Genomic DNA, 20,940 nt, shown 5'->3' with positions numbered 1-20,940 from the left:
AGTCCATGCTGGTTTGATTTTGTTTTGTTTTGTGTTTTATTTTGCATTCGTTTAGTTTCCTGTTTTAGTACCATGTTTTTGTCAAGACTTTAGCTTTTCTCCTAAAATAGAAATAAGTAAATAAATAAAAATTTTTTAAAAAATGAATGGATGTGGGCACACTGGTTCAAGCACCACTTCTCCATCAAAACTCAAGACGTGGGCTTCCCTGGTGGCGCAGTGGTTAAGAATCCGCCTGCCAATGCAGGGGACATGGGTTTGAGCTCTGGTCCGGGAAGATCCCACATGCCGCGGGGCAACTGAGCCCGTGTGCCACAACTACTGAGCCTGCGCTCTAGAGCCCACGAGCCACAACTACTGAAGCCCCTGCACCTAGATCCCGTGCTTGGCAACAAGAGAAGCCACCGCAATGAGAAGCCCGCGCACTGCAACAAAGAGTAGCCCCTGCTCAGCGCAACTAGACAAACCCCACGCACAGCAACGAAGACCCAACACAGCCATAAATAAATAAAATAAATAAATTTTTAAAAATTTATATTAAAAAAAAACTGAAGACAGGGGTGGCTTGGACCAGGGTGTTGGTAGTGGAGATTGAGAGAAGTAAATATTCTGAGATATGTTCTAAATGTAGAACTGAAATGACCTGGTGATCTTAACTTACTCTTAGCATAAGTAGTTTCCCTTCTTAATACAGAGCATTTGGGAAAATATACAGTGTCTATGCAAACATCTCTTTGACAACAGAATATTCCATTTTGACAGGCAGTATATAGCATGGTGGTCCTGAGCTTGACTGCCTGGGTTCAAATCTCAACTCTCAGGTCTGCCATTTTCAAGCTGTGGAAGTTTTTTAACTTCCCAGTGCCACGGTTTCCTCAACTGTAAAATGGGGGTGTTAATAGTACCTATCTCACCAGGATTAAAAGAGATAATATTAAGTGCTTCATACAAGTCTTTAAGAGATGTCTAGAATATTAGCCATTACTCTTAATAAGTATATATATCATAATTTGCTTAACAATCCCCCCGGTTTTTTGTTGTTTTTTTTTGTTGTTGTTGTTGTTTGCTTTTTTTTTTTTTGCGTTACACGGGCCTCTCACTGTTGTGGCCTCTCCTGTTGCAGGGCACAGGCTCCGGACGCGCAGGCTCAGCGGCCATGGCTCACGGGCCCAGCCGCTCCGCGGCATATGGGATCTTCCCGGACGGGGCAACGAACCTGCGTCCCCTGCATCGGCAGGCGAACTCTCAACCACTGCGCCACCAGGGAAGCCCATCCCCCCACTTTTTGACGAGGAAAAGTTTCCATATGCTTTATTGTTATCAATAGTTTTATGCCTGAAAACTTCCTCTCTCCATTCCCCCCCGTCCCTCTCCCATGGCCCCCGATGTCTACTTTTAAAACCATTGTTATACATCTCCCTGAACCCATCAAGATGTTTCTGAAAAGTTGTGGGTAACCTGTTTGTTTTTTTTTAAATTTACTTATTTTTGGCTGCGTTGGTTCTTTGTTGCTATGCGTGGGCTTTCTCTAGTTGCAGTGCGCGGGCTTCTCATTGCGGTGGCTTCTCTTGTTGTGCAGCATGGGCTCTAGGTGCGTGGGCTTCAGCAGTTGCAGCACGCAGGCTCAGTAGTTGTGGCTCACAGGCTTAGTTGCTCTGATACATGTGAATCTACCCGGAACAGGGCTCGAACCCATGTCCCCTGCATTGACAGGTGGATACTTAACCACTGCGCCACCAGGGAAGTCTGTGGGTAACATGTTTATGTCTGGTTGAGAAATCCTGTAGGTGGACAGAGTGTGTTTTCTGCATAAAGAAATCCTGTGGCAAATCCTCCCACATCATGAATATTTAAACAGTAGATATTTATTAAGGCGTTTCTATGGTGTCACTCTGTGCAGGGCACAAAAATGTGTAAATCTCATTCTCTGCTTAAGCCAAGCCTTCAGTATAATGTGTATGTGTGTGTGTGTGTGTGTGTATATATATATATATATATATATATAAAAATATATATACACAAATATATACATACACACACACACACACACATATACACAAATATATACATTGATCAATGCAAATTTGTAGTGCAGAGGAAGACTGCATTGGCACTTAAAAAAGGGAAGGTAGATTGGGGTATTTAGAGAATTAACAGCTATTAATTTAGGTTTTATAAATAAAGAGCTTTATCTTGGGTGAAATCTCCTTTGCCTGACTCTGTGGATTAGCTGGGACTCTCCATTCTTGCCCTGGCTCTCTGAGTGCAGTCAGCAGGACCTCCCTGAAATACTCATGCTCTTGAGTTCCCATTGTGAGTTGAGGGCACCATATTTTTTTGACCATTTAAACAAGTAAAAACCGAGACTTCCCTGGTGGCACAGGGGTTAAGAATCTGCCTGCCAATGCAGGAGACACGGGTTCGAGCCCTGGTCTGGGAACATCCCACATGCCATGGAGCAAGTAAGCCTGTGCACCACAACTACAGAGCCTGCGCTCTAGAGCCTGTGAACCAAGACTACTGAGCCCACGTGTCACAACTACTGTAAGCCCACACGCCTAGAGCCCGTGCTCCCCAGCAAGAGAAGCCACCGCAATGAGAAGCCCTCCCACCGCAACGAAGAGTAGCCTCTGCTCGCCGCAACCAGAGAAAGACGGCGCGGCAACAAGTAAAAATAAATAATTAATTAATTTTTAAAAATAAATAAATAAACACGTAAAAACCATTCTTAGCTTGTGAGCCATACAAAAATACGTGGTAGTCCAGATGTGGTCCATGGATCACAGTTTGCCAACCTCTTATCTAATCTAAACTCTTCATTTTTCAATTAAGAAACCTAAGGCCCAGAGAGAGGGAGTGACTTCCTCAAGGACACACAGCAATGTTCCTGGAAGACATGGGACAGGGAACAAGCCTCGTGGTTCCCAGAGTCTGGCTCTGTTCACCACCCTGAACCAACCCAAGCCACAGACCACACAGAGGATAGAAGGTGCCTAAGACATTGCCTGCTCCAACCCTCTCTTTCTGAAGACGAAGGCTCTAAATCAATCATTTGGAGACCCAATCTCCAAGTCAGACACGTGCGGCCTTACCTTTATCTCCATCCTGTTCATTGGAGATTTTCTTCAGGTCGATGAAATGCGTTGCCAGCACTGTATCACTCACGCTGCCTTCATCCCATACCTGGATTTTCACCCTTCGACACAAGGGAGGGAACATTTCCTTGAAGACCACCTGTTCGTGCCACACAGGATTGGCGCAGTTCTTCTGCACCGTGGTTCGCCCCTAAAAACAAAGCCAGGAAAATGTGAGCCACGGAAGGAAATGAAAGGGGCCCTTGACCGACTAAAGAAAACTTCACACCAGCTGGAAATACAAAGTGAGTTGTCAAAAATAATGAACCTGATTCCACCGACACCCATGAAAATCAGTTACACCCCATGAACATTACTGATGTCCTATTCTGTGCCAGACACTGTGCTGGGCATCTGGGACAAAGGTGAGTTGTCACAGGTCCCGCCCTCAGGAAGTTCTCATCATCCACTGGGTTGGGGTGAACTTGACACCTGTGTATGAAGGAGTGCCACACATCTCCAGGATTGCAGCAGATACAGTTAGAGCCTGACTTCATGTTTTATAAAAGTTGGACCTGGTGCAAATCCCTTCCCTTGTCTGGACCTCAGTTTCCTCGTCATACAATGGAGGTGGTGTCCTATATGGGGCTTATATATGTCCTATATATGCCAATGGGGTCCAAGATAGAAATAGTCCAAGGTTCACCCTGCCAACGGGAGGGGCCGGGTGGAGACAACATGTGTGTCAGCTGAAGCTTCCAAGTCCAGCCAACCAGGATTAAGCTCTGACAGTGTGCCCAGGCCCTAGCACTTCCAATGGCTCTTGAGCAGGGAACAGCTGGGAACAGGGATGTCCAGGCTTACACAGGACAAGGACTAGCTGGGTAGATTGTAGAGCAGATTGAAAGGGAGGTGGTAATCCTCTGGGGGCTGGGGACTGGGCAACAGCTCGGAGAAGCAGCCAGAGGTGAGGAAGGAGGCCTGCCTGCCTGGGTGCTGCACCGCGATCTTCCCCTCACTTCTCTCCACGAGCTCCAATCGTGAGGGAGTGGGTGACCCTCCACTACTTTCCTGCCATGCGATGTAAAACCTTTTTGTGACAAGCTTCCTCTCTCTGGGCACTTCCTAATTTTGATCTTAACTTAATGTCATTTGACCAGCAGTGTCCTGGGTAAAGAGCAAGATTCCAGTCCAGGCCTGCCAGGATTGGTGATGACCCTTCCTCACCGTCTGTCCGGCAAAGGAGACCTCCACAAAGGGATCCACGAGGTCCTTACTGTCTCTCACAAAGGCTTTGGTGATGTTCGCCATGATGCTGGAGTTCATTTTGGGCAGCCCTTCAGCTCTGTAGAGTCTTACGTAGAATCTGGCCCAGGGTCTCTCTGATGGAAACCCTTGTGGGATCAAAAGGTTCCTTGCGGGGGACAAAAATAAGACATAAAAAAGCTTTCTCACTTGAAAGAGTAGAGAGAAAAGGCAGAGGCAATTTGGAGGCAGAAAGAAGAATTCTGATACAGGAGAAAAATCTGAAAAGATAGGATTCATCGCTAAAGTGAGTTTTCTTTCTAGTGTAGATGACAGCACAGAGTGTGAATAGAGTGAACGCAGCACTCCAATAAAAATTAATTTTAAAAAAATCGAGTGAATGCAAACTCGTTCAGGTCCTGGAATTAAAGAATAAACACTTAGAAGAGGCGCATAAAGTCTTCCCATTTTACGAGCTAGTGGCTGAAATTATTCTTCCTTCAAAGAAAAATCAACTAAATTCAGATCAATAGGATAGGCTCAAGAATAGCTTATCTATTATGGGTTATTACAGGAAGGCAGGCTGTTCTTGTCCTAGAAGCTGACCTCCCAAAGGACAGTGATGCCTTTGATAAGACACATCGTGGTGCCTCTGATAGAGCAGAATCCCCACTGGACAGGTCTTGAACTTGGAAGTTCTCATGAACCCGTAAGGAAAGGGAGAAGAAAGAGACACGGAAACTGGGACATATCATTTCTCTTGCATGGTCCTCGATGGGCCTTTCTCACTTTTCTATTTGCTCCTTGGCATCAGAGGTTTTGGGATTGCGCGTTAAGACATCTCCTTTCCCAGTCACGCTGATGTCACACTTCAGGTACCCCTTTGTGCCAGTCCTGATGTTGCCGGGGTCCATTAGCAGGGCCCACTTGTCGGAGAACTGATGACCTGCAAAAAGTCCTGACAGCTCAGATATCCTGCACTGATGCACCCCGACGCTCCATCCAGTTCTCTTCCAACCCGAAGTCTCCCCACCGTCTACTCCCCAGGAGGGGCCAGCTCAGCACAGTTATTTCCAAGTCTTGTGCTGCCTCTCTCTCCTCCTTTCCTTCCTCTCCTCTCTTCCTACCCACTTCTCCATCTTTTTCTCCAAACTGCCACAGGGAGTTGGGAAGCCTTCAACGCAGTGGAAATTGCCTGGACGGGAGTCTAGATTTGACCGGAGAGGAGGACATTAATGCAGTGTAGAAGCCACACATGATTTCACAGGCCATAAACGCTGCTCAGGGATCTTTTTGTTTGACCTACACGGTGAGCCCAAACTTCAAAACTCTTACAAAATCTAGACTTCAGGCTTACCTTTTTAAAAACTGTTAGATCTGGCCACACAGAGTCCACATTTCCACACGACTGTAGGTGGTAAGGAGTTGAGCAGATGCTACTCCTTCCACAGGGGTTGTGAGCCCCGCCCCCCATTTCCCATAGCCTGTGTCACCCCTGACTGCATTAAACCCAGCCCACTGCACTCAGCGATGCTCACTGCCTGGCCCCCTTGGGGTCATGTGAGTTGGAATCACTGTTGAAGAGAAGGGGCCTTTCATGAGAAGATCTATGTGTGTTGTTGGTTCTGTTACTTATTAGCTCTTGACCTTGGACAAACTACCTAGCTCCTCTGACAAATCAGGGATAATAATAATAATTACAGCAAACCCACGTATGGCATGTCACAGTCATTATTCTGTGCTTAGATCCTATAAAGTGCTTATGTATACATTCTTATGCATATATTCACTTACGTATATATTCACTTAATCCTCCAACAACCCTATAAGGAGGTGCTATTTTATCCCCATTTTTACAGATAAGGAAACGGCAGCACAGAGAAGTCAAGTTATTAACCCAAGGTTGCACAGCTAGGAAAGAGCAGAGTGGAATTTGAAGCCAGGCAATCTGGCCCCAGAGTCCATATTCTTAACTTCTACACCCTTCCAACTTTCCTTCTTGTGTCTCGCAGCAGTAAATTGGACAGAATTTGTGAAAAAAAAATTTTAAACTTCTCGGACGTATGAACATATAAGATATTTGCATCATTAGACTGTGAACTTAGAGTAAAAGAGCCACATGTCTTGCTCCACTTTGTAAAACTGGTGCTCAGTGTTACTGAATAAATGGATACGTGGAAGAACGCATAAACTAACTGACCTTCAGGTGTCACAGTAAGAGAAAGTAACAGAGAGAGACTGGGAGGCAATGCTTTCTCACCAGGTTGGTTGTACACGGTCCCCAGGTCCACTTTGAAGGAGCCAATCAGTACACCTCCTATCAGCTTGTGGTGAAAGACCTGGGGAGAGATGGAGCGGTGAGTCCGACAACACTAGATTTCTCTTTGAGGATAAATCTGTGAAATGGGTTCATGACAAACCCATTCAAAGAGGATTCTAGGCCTTGAACCTTGTCTGGCCTTCATACTTATCTGGAGCACAGTGACATTTGGTTATCAAACCTCAGGACTGGCTGTACAGGGCATCTAAAGTATTGCAGCTGTACCTCATCTCCTAGCAGGATTTTAGCTAATTTTCTACTGAAGGACACCTATCAAACCTCACTGCCTAAAACGTGTTTTTTTTGCTTGTTTGTCTGTTTGTTTGTAGCCAAAATGAACTCTAGGGCAGCCCACTCTTCAAACCCATCTCTGCCTCTTGAAATGCTATCCATCTTTAAATGCCTAGAGCAAATGCTGCCTCCTCCAAGCAGCCCTCCCTGATCCTCCGCAGATGAAAGTATTCCCCTTTTTTCCTAAAATCCCACAACACTTTGCTCACCACTTTCTCAGAGAACTCATCCTGATTGCCTTGAGAAGTTTGGGACATGTACAATAGTCAGAACAAAGGAGGCTGTCATCCTCAATATTTTGTCTGATTAGAAGTCAGCACAGTGCCTGGCTGGTTACAGCAGCACATTTTTATGTTAATGCTATTAAGATTAGGAAGTTCTAAAGGAAGCTGGCAGAGCTGGGCCTGAGTCCAGAAGTCACACTGCATGAAAAATTGCTGAAGAATCAGGAGTACTTTAACTTCTTTTTTTTTTTTGCGGTACGCGGGCCTCTCACTGCTGTGGCCTCTCCTGTTGCGGAGCACAGGCTCCGGACGCGCAGGCTCAGCGGCCATGGCTTACGGGCCCAGCCGTTCCACGGCATGTGGGATCTTCCCGGACCGGGGCACGAACCCGTGTCCCCTGCATCGGCAGGCGGACTCTCAACCACTGCGCCACCAGGGAAGCCCCCAGTAGTTTAACTTTTAACCCAGAAAAGAGAAAACTGAGAGTGTGGAAGAAGAGCAATGGTAACTCAAGTGTCTTCAACACTTGAAAACACTGCCATCTAGAAGAGGGAGGAGGATCCCTGTGTGGTTCCCAAGCTACAGGAAGAGAGATTTCAGCTCACTATAAAGGCAATTTTTATAACAGAACTTCCCAGCAATGGAATGGGCTACTCTAGGAGTAGTGACCTCCCCATCTCTGGATATAATCAAGTAGTGCCCAAGAACCCCATGTCATGTGTCATGGAGGTGGTGAAGAGGGATTCCTACGCCAGCTGGAAGTTGGACTAGATGGTCTCTGAGGCTTCCTTCTAACTGTAAAATTCTATGAGTTCCTTGATTCAAGTACAGTTTCCTACCTTCTTCTACCCACCACATGGCCTTGTTCATAATAAACACTCAATAAACATTCAGTGAGTTAATGAGTGATTGACTAATTGAATGATGGATGAGTGAGAGACTTTTGTAGCTTCTGAACAGATCCTTTTGAAAGAGGCAGTAAGAAACAATACATTCAACTGATTTCAAAAAATGAAGAAAATGAGAGCCCTTCCCAGCTCCCTTACCACTCTTCCTCCCTTGTCCAAAGTTTGCAAGGGTGTTAGAGAACAAAGGGGAAGTAAGGACGTTTGGCTTCAGTTGAGGAGCTATTTAAATCCACAGGCACAAAACTCACCTCAAATCCCTCATGCTTAGAGCTGCTACTGCAGCTTCTCAAAGCCCTGAGCAGGAACACGAGCCTAGGGCTTCCCTGGTGGCGCAGTGGTTGGGGGTCTGCCTGCCGATACAGGGGACACGGGTTCATGCCCCGGTCCGGGAAGATCCCACGTGCCGCGGAGCGGCTGGGCCCGTGAGCCATGGCCGCTGAGCCTGTGCGTCCGGAGCCTGTGCTCCGCAACGGGAGAGGCCACAACAGTGAGAGGCCCGCGTACCGCAAAAAACAACAACAACAACAACAAAAAAAAAGAACATGAGCCTCACTTAAGCTGTCTTCTCAGATCAAAGGCATCTTGGTCCCTATGGGCATAATGAGCCGGAGCCCCAGATGGATCTCTAAATAACAGGAGGCCTCCTCACATCATCCACCCAGTGTGAGCACCAGGCAATGCTGGTGTGGGCAAGCATTAGGTTACAAGAACAAGGGCATCTCACACACAGAGAGAAGGGGGCCCTGCATGCCTGGGGCCACTGTCAAGGGAAGACGGTCTTTGGCACCACCAGGGTCTGCTACAGCCTGGTTGTCCCAACAGCATTTGCTTACAGCACTGGCCCCCTTCTCCCACATGGAATTTTTTCTGGACATGCTAAATTTTGGTTCATGGACTAACAGAAAACTTATATTAAACACTCCCTTTTCAAGGGTAGTTTTCCCTTTAAAATCTTCAGTCTCTATCCCCAAGTGTCTTTTAGGGAGACCAAAGTATTCTTTTCTTTCAAGTGAGAAGAACAGAGATAGGCAATACCAGCTTTGATCCTCTGCTAAAAATCCACTTGCCCCGCAGAGAGTCATGACCCTTGTCTATGATGCCATATAAAACCTAGCTATTGGACTTCCCTGGTGGCGCAGTGGTTAAGAATCCTCCTGCCAATGCAGGGGACGTGGATTCCATCCCTGGTCCAAGAAGATCCCACATGCCGCGGAGCAACTAATCCAATACTCCACAGCTACTGAGCCTGCGCTCCAGAGCCTGCGAGCTACAACTACTGAGCCCACGTGCCACAACTACTGAAGCACACGCACCTAGAGCCTGTGCTCCGCAGCAAGAGAAGCCACCGCAATGAGAAGCCCACGCACCGCAACGAAGAGTAGCCCCCGCTCACTGCAACTAGAGAAAGCCCACATGCAGCAACAAAGACCCAACGCAGCCAAAAATTAATTAATTTTTTAAAAACCCTAGCTATTAACTATTCATCTGCACTCTAGACAGTCCCCTAGGAGCCTGTTATAAAGCCGATCCCACAAACAGGTGGTTGCCTGAGTGATGCAATGAGACATCCTGGGCAATGTCCCAGGTGCTGAAATATCTTCTCACCACCTGTCATCACGCCTGAAATTCACGTGTGAAGAGTGTTTGGCTCCTAGTGACTTTTTATTCCTCAAGAGTCACATTCTTCAAGTACCCCCCGGGAAAGAGAATATCATGATTCCACTATTACCTAAGCCTTAATGTACGACTTATATATAATATGCATACATATAATGTAATGCAATATAATATAGTATAATTTATATAATAGAGATTGAGTGGGTGATAATGACAGGCAAGGAAGTCTTCAAGACAAGTTTTGCCATCTTCATAACTCTGATCAGGGTTGGTGTCACTGTTCAAAACATTTCCTCATTCTCCACACGTCTTACGTTGTCACATAAAGTAGGAATTCTGTTCTTTCAGAATTTATTGGGAAGAGAGCACCTACCCTTCAAGCCCCCTGCCCATCCCCACCACTTTAAGGCATACACACTCCCACCGTGCTCTTCATGGGAGAAGCAGAGATTTCTCAGGCTGGGGAGATGGACGCAATGAGCCATCCGCAGCTCTCTGTTCCTTTACTGAGTGGTGTGATGTGAAGTTGGCAGTGATCCCGGTTGGCCTGCCCTACCCTCATTTGGACTAATACAGCTTCAACACGGGCACTTTCCTTCTCATTCCTGCCCTCTACATGGTGGGCCAACCTAGCAAGGCACCTGTGTGGACCAGGAAGCTCTCTCCATCTCTACTCCTCAGACTTGATCTGTGGAGACAGGAAATCGCCCGGCAGGGCTGAGGAAGGCTCTTCGTAGCCGACCCAACTCCCCGTGGGCAGGTCCTGATGTTTACACTCCGAGGCAACTATTAAGACTTCAAATGGCAACCATTTGCTCCAAATCACATTTTCCGACTCAGCATTATTGATATATTGGGTTGCTTCCTGCTTCATGTTCCTATTTCTCTATTTATTAGCAAATAGGAGGGGAATGGGGGGTGTGACTAATTATTATTGGCGTGGCTATCACCCCAAGAGAGAAATAATAACATTTGCTTGATAAAAAGAAAGAAATCAACTCAAAATGACAATCTGTTAAGATGTCATTTATACTTCACGTATATATTTCACATTCCCACATTAGTCAGCTACACAATGGCTTGATGGTAGCTTACAGCTTGCTTCCAGTAAGTACAGAACCTTTCTTGAGTCTGTTTTCCTTCCCAGATGCCTCTGCACTGATTATTTCAAGTTCTATTCTGTTGGTTTCAAACTCAACAACCCACATTCACACTCCTGAATCTATTCATCCCTAAACAGACTGAGCTGCCCTAGAGAGTTCCCACAGCCTAGAATCTCTTCCACCTCCCCTCACCCCCACCAGCAATGATATACTTACTGAGATTTTGATGATCTTGTCAAAAAGATGCAATTGGGGCCCAGTGAAGTCGAAGACAAAGTACTGGAAAACATAAAGTTCATTCTGACCATAAATTCCTGGCTTGCGTGTAAGAACTCTGTTCTTGGAATAGATTTAGATCTGCATTTTTCTAACAAATTGCTGCAAGGTTCTCAATGACATAATTGTATCATCAATTGATTGGCCCTCCCCTACTGAAAGTCATTTAATTTGTTTTCAATTGTTTTCAAATAGAAAAAGAAAGACTATCACCAATTACATCTTTACATAACATATTTGTAAGTTTTCCTCTAAAATGGACATGAGAATTGGAATTGTTGGGTCATGGCTTGTATGCCTGTAAATTTTTAGTAGCTAGCATAAAATTTTTTTCCAAAGGAGCTAAGCCATTTTACATTCCCACTGGCAGCATATGAAAATAGCCATTCCCTTGCCAACCCTTGAATTTTCAATTCTTTTACATTTATCTATCTACCTATCTATCTATTTATTTGTTGCCTATATATAATGATGAGTGAAAGTATATCACAGTGTGGTTTTAATTTGGAGTGAACTTGATTAAAATTTGATTTTCTCAGGATTTTTCAGCTTCAAACATTCCTGTGAAATTCCCAAGATTGACCAGGGAAAGAATGAAAAGAAATTATGGGTAAGGGAGATTTCTAATTTGAGGAAAGCAATTGAATTCTAGAGTTGAAGAAAATATATAGACTGCTCTCTGTATTCTACAGTTAAAAAGACTGAAGATGAAAGAATTTAAAAGACATGCCTGGAGTCATATAGCTAGTTATCGCTGGGCTGGGGACCAAAGCTGAGTTCTCCTGAAGTTACTATAAAAGGAATTCAAGTGCTAGACGTTTCACCATTGGAACTTTATTGAGTGCCTCCCAAATGTGAGGTAGGAGGCTCCTCATGTAGAAAACTGGCGTAGTGCTTTGCTGTGGGTTGTGTGTTTTGAGGACTGATGGGGTTGGGGGAGGCCGGTAGGAAGTTGTTTCATGGATTGTTTTGTGTTTGAGCTGCAAGATGGAGGAATGACACAAGGACATCAGAGAAAAAAATGACAGCAGTAGGAAAGGGAGAAGTGACCACTAACAGCCTGCTGTTAAAGGCAACACAGAAAAACCAAAACGTGAAAGCTGTCATCATATACCATAATAAGAGACGTTCAAAATGGCCGTCCTTCAATATCAATGAAAAGTTACGTTATGTTCAGTGTCTCCTGTTTAAGAAAACAGGACACTATGTATAACATTTCAGGAAGTTTTTCATATACATGTTCAAACTTTTTAAGAGCTTCGGTGTTCAGAATTTCTTTTATGTCCAAAACACTTGCATGAAGTTCTTCGTTCTCTAGTGTATGAGATGCTGGGGGTTCCTTTGGATCAATAAATTAGTTCTAATGTTTATTGCCTTCCACTGAGTTTCACAAACAGTATTTCAGATTTCGCTGCCTCATATATGTTCCCTGGACCTCTGAACCCACACACATTTTTCTAGCTGGGAAATATTCCCCAGCCTCTACTAACTGGTTCCTTCAACATCTGATGACCTTTGGGCTTGAAAAATTAGAGTCCAAATCTGTAACAAAGATTTTTAATTCCACTTCTTTGTTTTTTACTTGATTTCCCAATGATTACACTTAGCCTAATTGAATGTCATTTAGATCCAGGACTTGTATGCACAAAGCAAACATTAATAAAATCGTCAACAAATCTGTAGAGCTTTGCAGTTTTAAAGCATTTTCATGCACGTTATTTCATATCGCATTCAGGCCAAAGATGTTATGGAGCTGAGGTGTAGAACAGAAAGGAGAAAACTGTCACTTAAACACATCGTAAAAGTCTCAGAGGCAAGAATGAAAAAGAGGAAAGGAGTTAACAGCTCAAATGTGATTTGGGAATTTTCTCTATATATTATTATGCATACTCTCTCTGCCTGCCTTTTCAATTACCACTCTCATTAAAAAATTAATTAATAAGAGTTTACTGCATTTTTTGACAATTCATGGTGTTGAAGTGCCTAGGGGGGAACAAGTACTCTTGCACACTATTAGTTGGAGTACAAATTGTTACCTTTTTGGAGGGCAATGTGGTCATATCAAATTTTAAATGCATATACTCTTCACCCTAGTTATGCCATTTAAATATCATTAAAAGTAGTATCCAAAGGCTGAAAAAAATTTTAATACCCATCAATGAGAGATTGGTTTAGTAAATTATAATATATCAATGCAATGGAAAACTCTACAGCAAAGAAGGGAAAATGAGATTGAACTATATGTCATATATATATACATATATATATATATAAATTTATTTATTTACTTTTATTTTTTTTTTTGGCTGTGTTGGGTCTTTGTTGCTGCACGGGGGCTTTCTCTAGTTGCAGCGAGTGGGGGCTACTCCTCGTTGCGGTGCGCGGGCTTTTCATTGTGGTGGCTTCTCTTATTGTAGAACACAGGCTCTAGGCATGTGGGCTTCAGCAGTTGTGGCTCGTGGTCTCTAAAGCACAGGCTTAGTAGTTGTGGCACACGGGCTTAGTTGCTCCGTGGCATGTGGGATCTTCCCGGACCAGGGCTCGAACCCGTGTCCCCTGCAATGGCAGGAGGATTCTCAACCACTGCACCACCAGGGAAGCCCTGAACTATATGTCTAGATACAGACTAATCTCCAAGATACACTGTTTTGTGAAAAGACCTAGGTCCAGGACAGTGTGTATAGAATGCTACCATTTGGCTACAGTATCTGTTTGTATGCTTATGCAGGCCTGGCATATCTCTGCAAAGGATACACAAATGCCTGGGGAGAATGGCTGTCTCCAGGAAGGGGCACTAAGGGATTAGATAGAGATCAAAGATCAGGGGGAAACACATATATCATATATATTTTCACATATATCATTTTAAACTCTGTATCTCTGACCATTTTTAAAAACTGTTTAATCTTTTTATTTAAAAACAAGAATTTAGTGTGTATAAATTTAGAAGCTTTGTGTCTCTCCTTGATGCTTTCCTTTACAATTTTTGCGCTGCTTAGAAAAATACCACTGTTGTACTTTCCAACACAGCATGCCTATTTCAAAATTAATAATTAAATTTTCAATGTTTCTGCTATGCAAAAGAATGTATATCTTCTCCCTAACCAGCACATTTACTGGATATAAACTCAGAGCTTATGACAGATGAAGATGAGTTTATAAGAAATTGGTACAAGCACTATGGAAAACAGTATGGAGGTTCCTTAAAAAATTAAAAACAGAACTACCATAGGATCCAGCAATTCTACTTCTGAGTATTTATCTGAATAAACCAAATACACTAATTTGAAAACGTATATACATCCCTATGTTCATTGCAGCATTATTTACAATAGCCAAGATATGGAAGCAACCTAAGTGTCCATCAACAGATGAATGGATAAAGAAGATGGGGTATATATACACAATAGAATATTCCTCAATCATAGAAAATACTGAAATCTTGCCATCTGCGACAGCATGGGTGGACCTGGCGGGTAGTATGCTAAGTGAAATAAGTCCGAGAAAGAGAAATACCATATGATTTCACTTATATGTGGAATCTAAAAAACAAAACAAAGGAACAACTTACAAAACAGAAATAGACTCACAAATACAAAGAACAAATTGGTGTTTGCCAGAGGGGAGGGGTGTTGGGGGATGTGTGAAATAGGTGAAGGGGACTAAGAGGTATAAACTACCAGTTATAAAGTAAATAAGTCACAGGGATGTAAAGTACAGCGCAGAAAATATAGTCAATAATATTGTAATAGGGCTTCCCTGGTGGCACAGTGGTTGGGAGTCCGCCTGCTCATGCAGGGGACACGAGTTCGTGCGCCGATCCGGGAGGATCCCACATGCCGCAGAGCGGCTGCGCCCGTCAGCCATGGCCGCAGAGCCTGCGTGTCCGAAGCCTGTGCTCCGCAACGGGAGAGGCCACAAGAGTGAGAGGCCCGCGTACCGCAAAAAAAATAATAATAATATTGTAATAACTTTGTATGGTGACAGATGGTAATCAGACTTACTGCGGTGATCATTTCATAATGTATTAAAAATTGCATTACTATGTTGTACACCTAAAACTAATATGATATTGTAAGTCAGTTATACTCCAGTAAATATTTTTTTTAAAGAAATAAGAAAATGGGTCTATTGAAAACACAGCAATGAATTTAATATCAGGAGGAATTCCTTGCCTCTCCTTTCCATTGTCTGTAAAATTTTGTAAGGAGGCTCCGCGACGGCTTTTCTATTTGAAGAATGCTGCAGAGTGGTGGTGAAGAGTGTGTTGGTGGAGAGGAAGTTGGTGACCTCCGTGACTTACTTCATTGTAAAATGGGTTGTTGGTTCCTTCCTTCACTGTGCTTTGCTTCTTCTCATCCCCAATTTCAATGATCACAACTGGGTCGATGTTCTCACCCACCAGCTGGCGGGCCTCAGTGATGTTTATGGCAATCTACAACACAAAGCAGCGTGTACACACTCTGGGTCTGGCTGTTCATTCACACAAGAGCTGGGGGAGGCTTGGTAGGAAGAGCTCATCACTTACTTGGTAATTTTGGGATCTGACCTCCCCATCGTGGATCTTAGTCAACAGTTTTGATCTATTGAAAGAAAGTTTAACATATTTGTTTCATTAAGTAAGAACCTACCTTAGATCCATAAGCCATGAAAATATTTTCCCAGGTATTTCCACATGCTTTTATTTATATCACATATTCTCTCTCACCTCTGGAGGAGATAAGTACAGATGGACCATGACTTAACCTCTCTATGACTCAGTTTTCCCATCCTAAAAAATGGCACTAATAATAGCCCTTACCACAAGGAGTGATTGCTACAATTAAAAGATGTAAGGCATATAAAGGTTTAACCCAGTTCCTGGCAAGACTAAATGTCAATTCTTATTGTGAGTATGATTATCAGTATCATTTATTTTTTATTTTACAGAATGAGAAACTGAGATGCCTCAGCAAATCACTGGCAGAGCTGGGTCTAAATAAGGATCTCCCTAATCTGCTGTCTGATCCTATCCAGAGGACCAATTTGCCATTTCTGGTAAATACAGCAATTCTGAGTTTCGTGATTGCTTTCGGAAAAAAAAAAAAAAATTGGTAAAAAAGAAAATTGCAAAGAATGACCAAGATGTCATCTCAGCGAGATTGCACATTCCAGGGGATTTCATTTATCAGGACTGTCATGAGTAATTGAAAACAGATGTGCAACACCTGGGCATCTAGAAATTGGATAATAACATAAAGAGGTGAAGAATCCCTGTTGCCACAGAAGCAGCAATGGGTGGGATATAAACTGAGCTCGAGTTCCTACTGAATTTTATTCTCTTGCCTTCTAGCAACACTGCTGCATTTGACTTCCTTCCATTTCTGCTGATTGTAATTGAGTCCAGTAGAGAACAGAGTAAACTAGTAAAAGTCTCAAGGCTTTGGAGTCAGGCCGATCTGAATTAGAATATTTGTTTTCCCCAATTTTGTGATATTAGCCTTAATTTCTTCATCTAAAAATAGAAATAATTTCTACTGCATAGGGTTGCTTTTAGGATTAAAAGAAATATTGCACGTAGGAAAGGGTAGATATCAAAGGGTATCTGTTCATCAATAGAACAGCAAACCTGTACTGACCATTTACCATGTGAAAGCTCTGTGCTAGTCTCAGAGGAAAAACAAACATGAACAAGCCATCATCTTGGTCCTTGCAGAGCTAGCAAGCTATCCAAGGGAGAGAGGACCAAAGCAGATAAAGGGAGAACTATTACGTGTAAGACATGTCGTAGAAAAAAATGTGATAGAACTTCAGAGAAGAGAGAAATTTGTGAGAGCCTAAGTAAGCAACGAAGACATCACTACAGAGGTCAGATTTGAATTGAACATTGGTAGGTGGGTAGAATTTTAACTGATGGGGGATGCACTGGCCAGGAGAAAGCAAAAGGCTCGTACTTCTTTCTTCTCTTTCTCCTGCCTTCCTCCACTAATTCTATGCTATTATCTTAGTGAAATAAATGGCAAAGGATCCGTTAAAGGATATTAAAAAATAACTGAAGTCCTGATTCTGGGGTTTGGGGGGGTGGTAGCTGTCATGGTGCCGTGTAGGGGGGGAGACATTGCAGTGAGTATGAACGTACAAACTTCACATCTTCTTTTAAGGGTCAAGCTCTGAGCTATCACCTTTTCTGATTTCCATCTGTCTCCCGCCCCCTGCCCCCCTCCCCATACACACATACACTGTGTACCATCCTGTCACAGCCCAGTAACACCAACTCAGGATGTGCCACACAAGGAAGCACTAATTTGCCCTACTGATAATAACAACTCTGAGTGGAAAAGGAAGGGATGGCATGAGGAATTATCATTAGCAAGAAACTGACATAAACAAATATGGTAGACTAAAAGCATTGATAGCCCCAATTATTGGCTTCCTTGTGTCCAGGATTTTTACCCTGTAACTTGTAGCCTCCTCTTGCTGTGACATGGGCTAGACTTGTGACTTGCATTGGTCAACAGAATGCAGCAGAAATGACTTTTGCCAATTCCAAGCCTGGGCTCAAGAGATCTTGTGTACTTCCACTTTCTCTCCTGGAGCCCTGCCATCACCACCATCGGAATAAGCTTGGAATAGCCTGCTGGAGGATCTAATACCGTATGGAGGAGAGGCCAGTGGTCCCAGGTAAAGCAATACTGGACCAGCCCACCACCAACCAACAGTCAAACTAAAATCAGCAGAACTGCCAAATGACAACAGACACATCAGTCATATACCTGTGACTACCTGGAACCAGTAAAACTATCCAAACTAACGCATGATAAGTGCTCATATTAAGCCACTGAGCTTAGGGGTTATTGGTTACACACCTATAGCTAACTGATACAACAAATTGCACGCAGAAGGCCAGTTTGTTCTGACTTTTTGTTGGGTAGTGTAAGAACCACTTTCTCATTTGGGACAAACACAAAGCCAAGACATCTAGCATCTTGATGAATTAAAGAGCAGGTGAGGGACAGCACCTGATTCTGTCTCCTGTTGCTGCTGTCATTCCTGAACAATGAGGGACATGAGTACCTTAACTCAGGAAATTTAAGACTAGACGTTGGTAGAGCCGGGACCCTGGCCAGCACTGCCACAGAGAAAGTAGAGGAGACAAAACACTCAGTCTTCCTGCCTCAGACCTTCAGCTCCTGTAGACGGTGCCTAGGTGTTATTCTCTGTTCTCCCAGAGCCTGCAGGAGCACCTGGCAGAGGGGAGGTGCTAGCAAATGTGTGCTGATTGCCTGTATCAATACTGTACCTCCTCTTTGGAGGAGCTGAGGGGACAGGAGAGGTGGAAGCATTGTCAGAAATCAGATCTCCTCCCAGGCCTTCCTGGTGAGAAAGCCCCTCCTGTGGTGCTTCTGCTTCACCTTGACCATCTAGAAAAGCAAACAACAGGGACAGATCTATTAAATATGACACACCGTGGCAATATGAGCCTCAACTCTGTGTCCAGGCTATGCCAGTCGCCGTAAGGTGTACAAGGACTGGTCAAAGACAGTCCTTGACCGCATGGACCTTAACATCTTATTGGCAGAAAAGCCAGACACATACTATGTATCTTCTGTTTCCCAAAAAGAGAGGGAGTAGATTTGTATGCCTGGTATTGTGGAATTTTGGATTATGAATTTAAAGATATGCTTTCGGGGTTTCCCTGGTGGCACAGTGGTTGAGAGTCCGCCAGCCGATGCAGGGGACATGGGTTCGTGCCCCGGTCCGGGAGGATCCCACATGCCGTGGAGCGGCTGGGCCCGTGAGCCATGGCCGCTGGAGCCTGTGCTCCGCAACGGGAGAGGCCACAACAGCGAGAGGCCTGCGCACCACGATGAAGAGTGGCCCCCGCTCGCCACAACTAGAGAAAGCCCTCGCACAGAAACGAAGACCCAACTTAGCCAAAAATAAAATAAATAAATAAATTAAAAAAAATAAAAGAATGAGGAGCAACTGTTAGAGAATCAGGTTTACAGTGAACATTCTTAGGTACGTTATACATGCCAGAAACTGGGCTAGGTTAGACGTTCAGGATGGAGGAATTAACAAAACGTGGACCCCTCCCTCTAGGGGTTTACGTGCTGGAGGGTGAGACAGGCCTGCAGGCAGGAAGGCAGTGAGCTAAAGCGTCATCCATAGCTAACTCATTCACTGATTGATTCATTCATTCTGTTCTCTCCAATCTACTCACCAAGGAGCTCCACTGCAACCTTCTTTAAAAAAATAAAAAATCATGTTTCTCTTTTGAAAACCCCTCCATGGCTTTCCACTGCACTTAGAGCAAATCCGAAGTGCACACGCAACTCTAATTCCCTGTCCTACCTGACTGCCATCTCCTCCTCCTGGCCTACCTGCCCCCCGGCCCCACCCTCAGTGCTTTCTAGTCACACAGGCTGACTTCCATCCCTTCTAACAAGCTCTGTCCTGCTTGGAGTCTTTCTTCACAGGCAGCCCTCCGCCTGAGCTGCTCTCCCTGCCCACCCCTCGGGGGCTCACCCTCGATGCTGTAACTTACATATGACCCCCCTGCTCAGGGAGCCCCTCTCAGACCACACTAAAAGAGATCCCCCAATAGTCTCCACGTAAGCACATTGTCTATTTTCTTTACAGCACTTTTCTCCACTTGTAATGCAGTTACCGCATCAGGGTCCCCATGGATAACAGATGGCCCGTCCACAGCAGGATGACTTGAGGACTTTTTACAAAGGTGGGGGTGTAGGAAAACCACAAAGGGTCGTACAGCTATCTGTGGCTAGGGCAGCCAAGCTGATACCACGTGGAGGGCCCCAAAATGAGGAGAGAGAACAGTTACCAGAACGTGGAAGGAGAGGAAGTCGGGTCTAGTCGGCTTTCCTAGGTGGAGGGGCACCCATCCTGCAGTTGAGGGACACATCCAACCACTGGGTCCTGACCTCACACTCCTTCCTCCCCCAGACCTCCTGCTGGGGTACCCCCTTGGGGAAGGGACCTGGGTTGTGCATCCATAGAGGTCAGCCTCCTGGGACAGAGAAGAGGTGGACAAGAGTGGAAGATAGATCTGGAGGGGCAAACGGAAGAATCCTCCACAGGGCTGTCTTCCCTCTAAACTATCCAATGTCACCACTACATACCCAGAACCGAGCACAGGACCCTACGCTCAGCAGACATTCTATTAATATTTGCTAAATAAATGAACGAAGGATGATCATGGGACGTACCCAACAACTACTCTTTGGGTAGCTAATTAATGGATGCGTCAGGATCATTGGAATTTTAGGAAATTAAGGCATAGCCATTATGTCTCAAAATACACAGATGTAACAGCCACAGACTTTGAGAATCTCTAAACATTTCACCCAGAAAAGTCCTAACTTCCCCAGTCAGGCCAAGAAGGAAAGACCAATTTGCACTAAGTTCTGTAGACTTTGTTTTCGCTGTCTCCCACGGGGTCAGCCCCTGGACAGTAGGATGGATGCTATTTACTTTTAGGAGGGCCCTGACTCCTCTCCGCCCTGTTTGCTCTGTGGGCTGAAGACTCTAATTCAACATTGTGAAAATGACTCTATTACCCAAAGCAATCTACAGATTCAATGCACTCCCTATCAAACTACCACTGGCAATTTTCACAGAACTAGAACAAAACATTTCACAGTTTGTATGGAAACACAAAAGACCCCGAATAGCCAAAGCAATCTTGAGAACGAAAAACGGAGCTGGAGGAATCAGACTCCCTGACTTCAGACTATACTACAAAGCTACAGTAATCAAGACAGTATGGTACTGATACAAAACAGATATATAGATCATTGAAACAGGATAGAAAGCCCAGAGATAAACCCACGCACATATGGTCACCTTATCTTTGATAAAGGAGGCAGGAATGTACAGTGG

The 20,940-nt window shown here is 44.4% G+C and overlaps 1 protein-coding gene across 1 annotated transcript in view; it reads right to left on the bottom strand.

Moving 5' to 3' along the window:
* FER1L6 (fer-1 like family member 6) overlaps nt 1–20,940 on the bottom strand; it is a 177,164-nt gene that overhangs the window by 103,810 nt on the left and 52,414 nt on the right. The window contains exons 3-10 of the mRNA XM_030875740.2: nt 18,338–18,458; nt 15,587–15,641; nt 15,362–15,493; nt 10,999–11,061; nt 6,580–6,658; nt 5,109–5,265; nt 4,302–4,488; nt 3,093–3,285 (exon numbers count right to left, since the gene is read on the bottom strand). Of these exons, the coding sequence (XP_030731600.1) occupies nt 3,093–3,285; nt 4,302–4,488; nt 5,109–5,265; nt 6,580–6,658; nt 10,999–11,061; nt 15,362–15,493; nt 15,587–15,641; nt 18,338–18,458 (987 nt within the window). The remainder of the gene's footprint in view (nt 1–3,092; nt 3,286–4,301; nt 4,489–5,108; nt 5,266–6,579; nt 6,659–10,998; nt 11,062–15,361; nt 15,494–15,586; nt 15,642–18,337; nt 18,459–20,940) is intronic.

This window comes from Globicephala melas, chromosome 17, assembly GCF_963455315.2.
Source record: "Globicephala melas chromosome 17, mGloMel1.2, whole genome shotgun sequence".
NCBI classification, from domain to species: domain Eukaryota; kingdom Metazoa; phylum Chordata; class Mammalia; order Artiodactyla; family Delphinidae; genus Globicephala; species Globicephala melas.
This window is presented reverse-complemented; position numbering and strand designations above follow the sequence as displayed.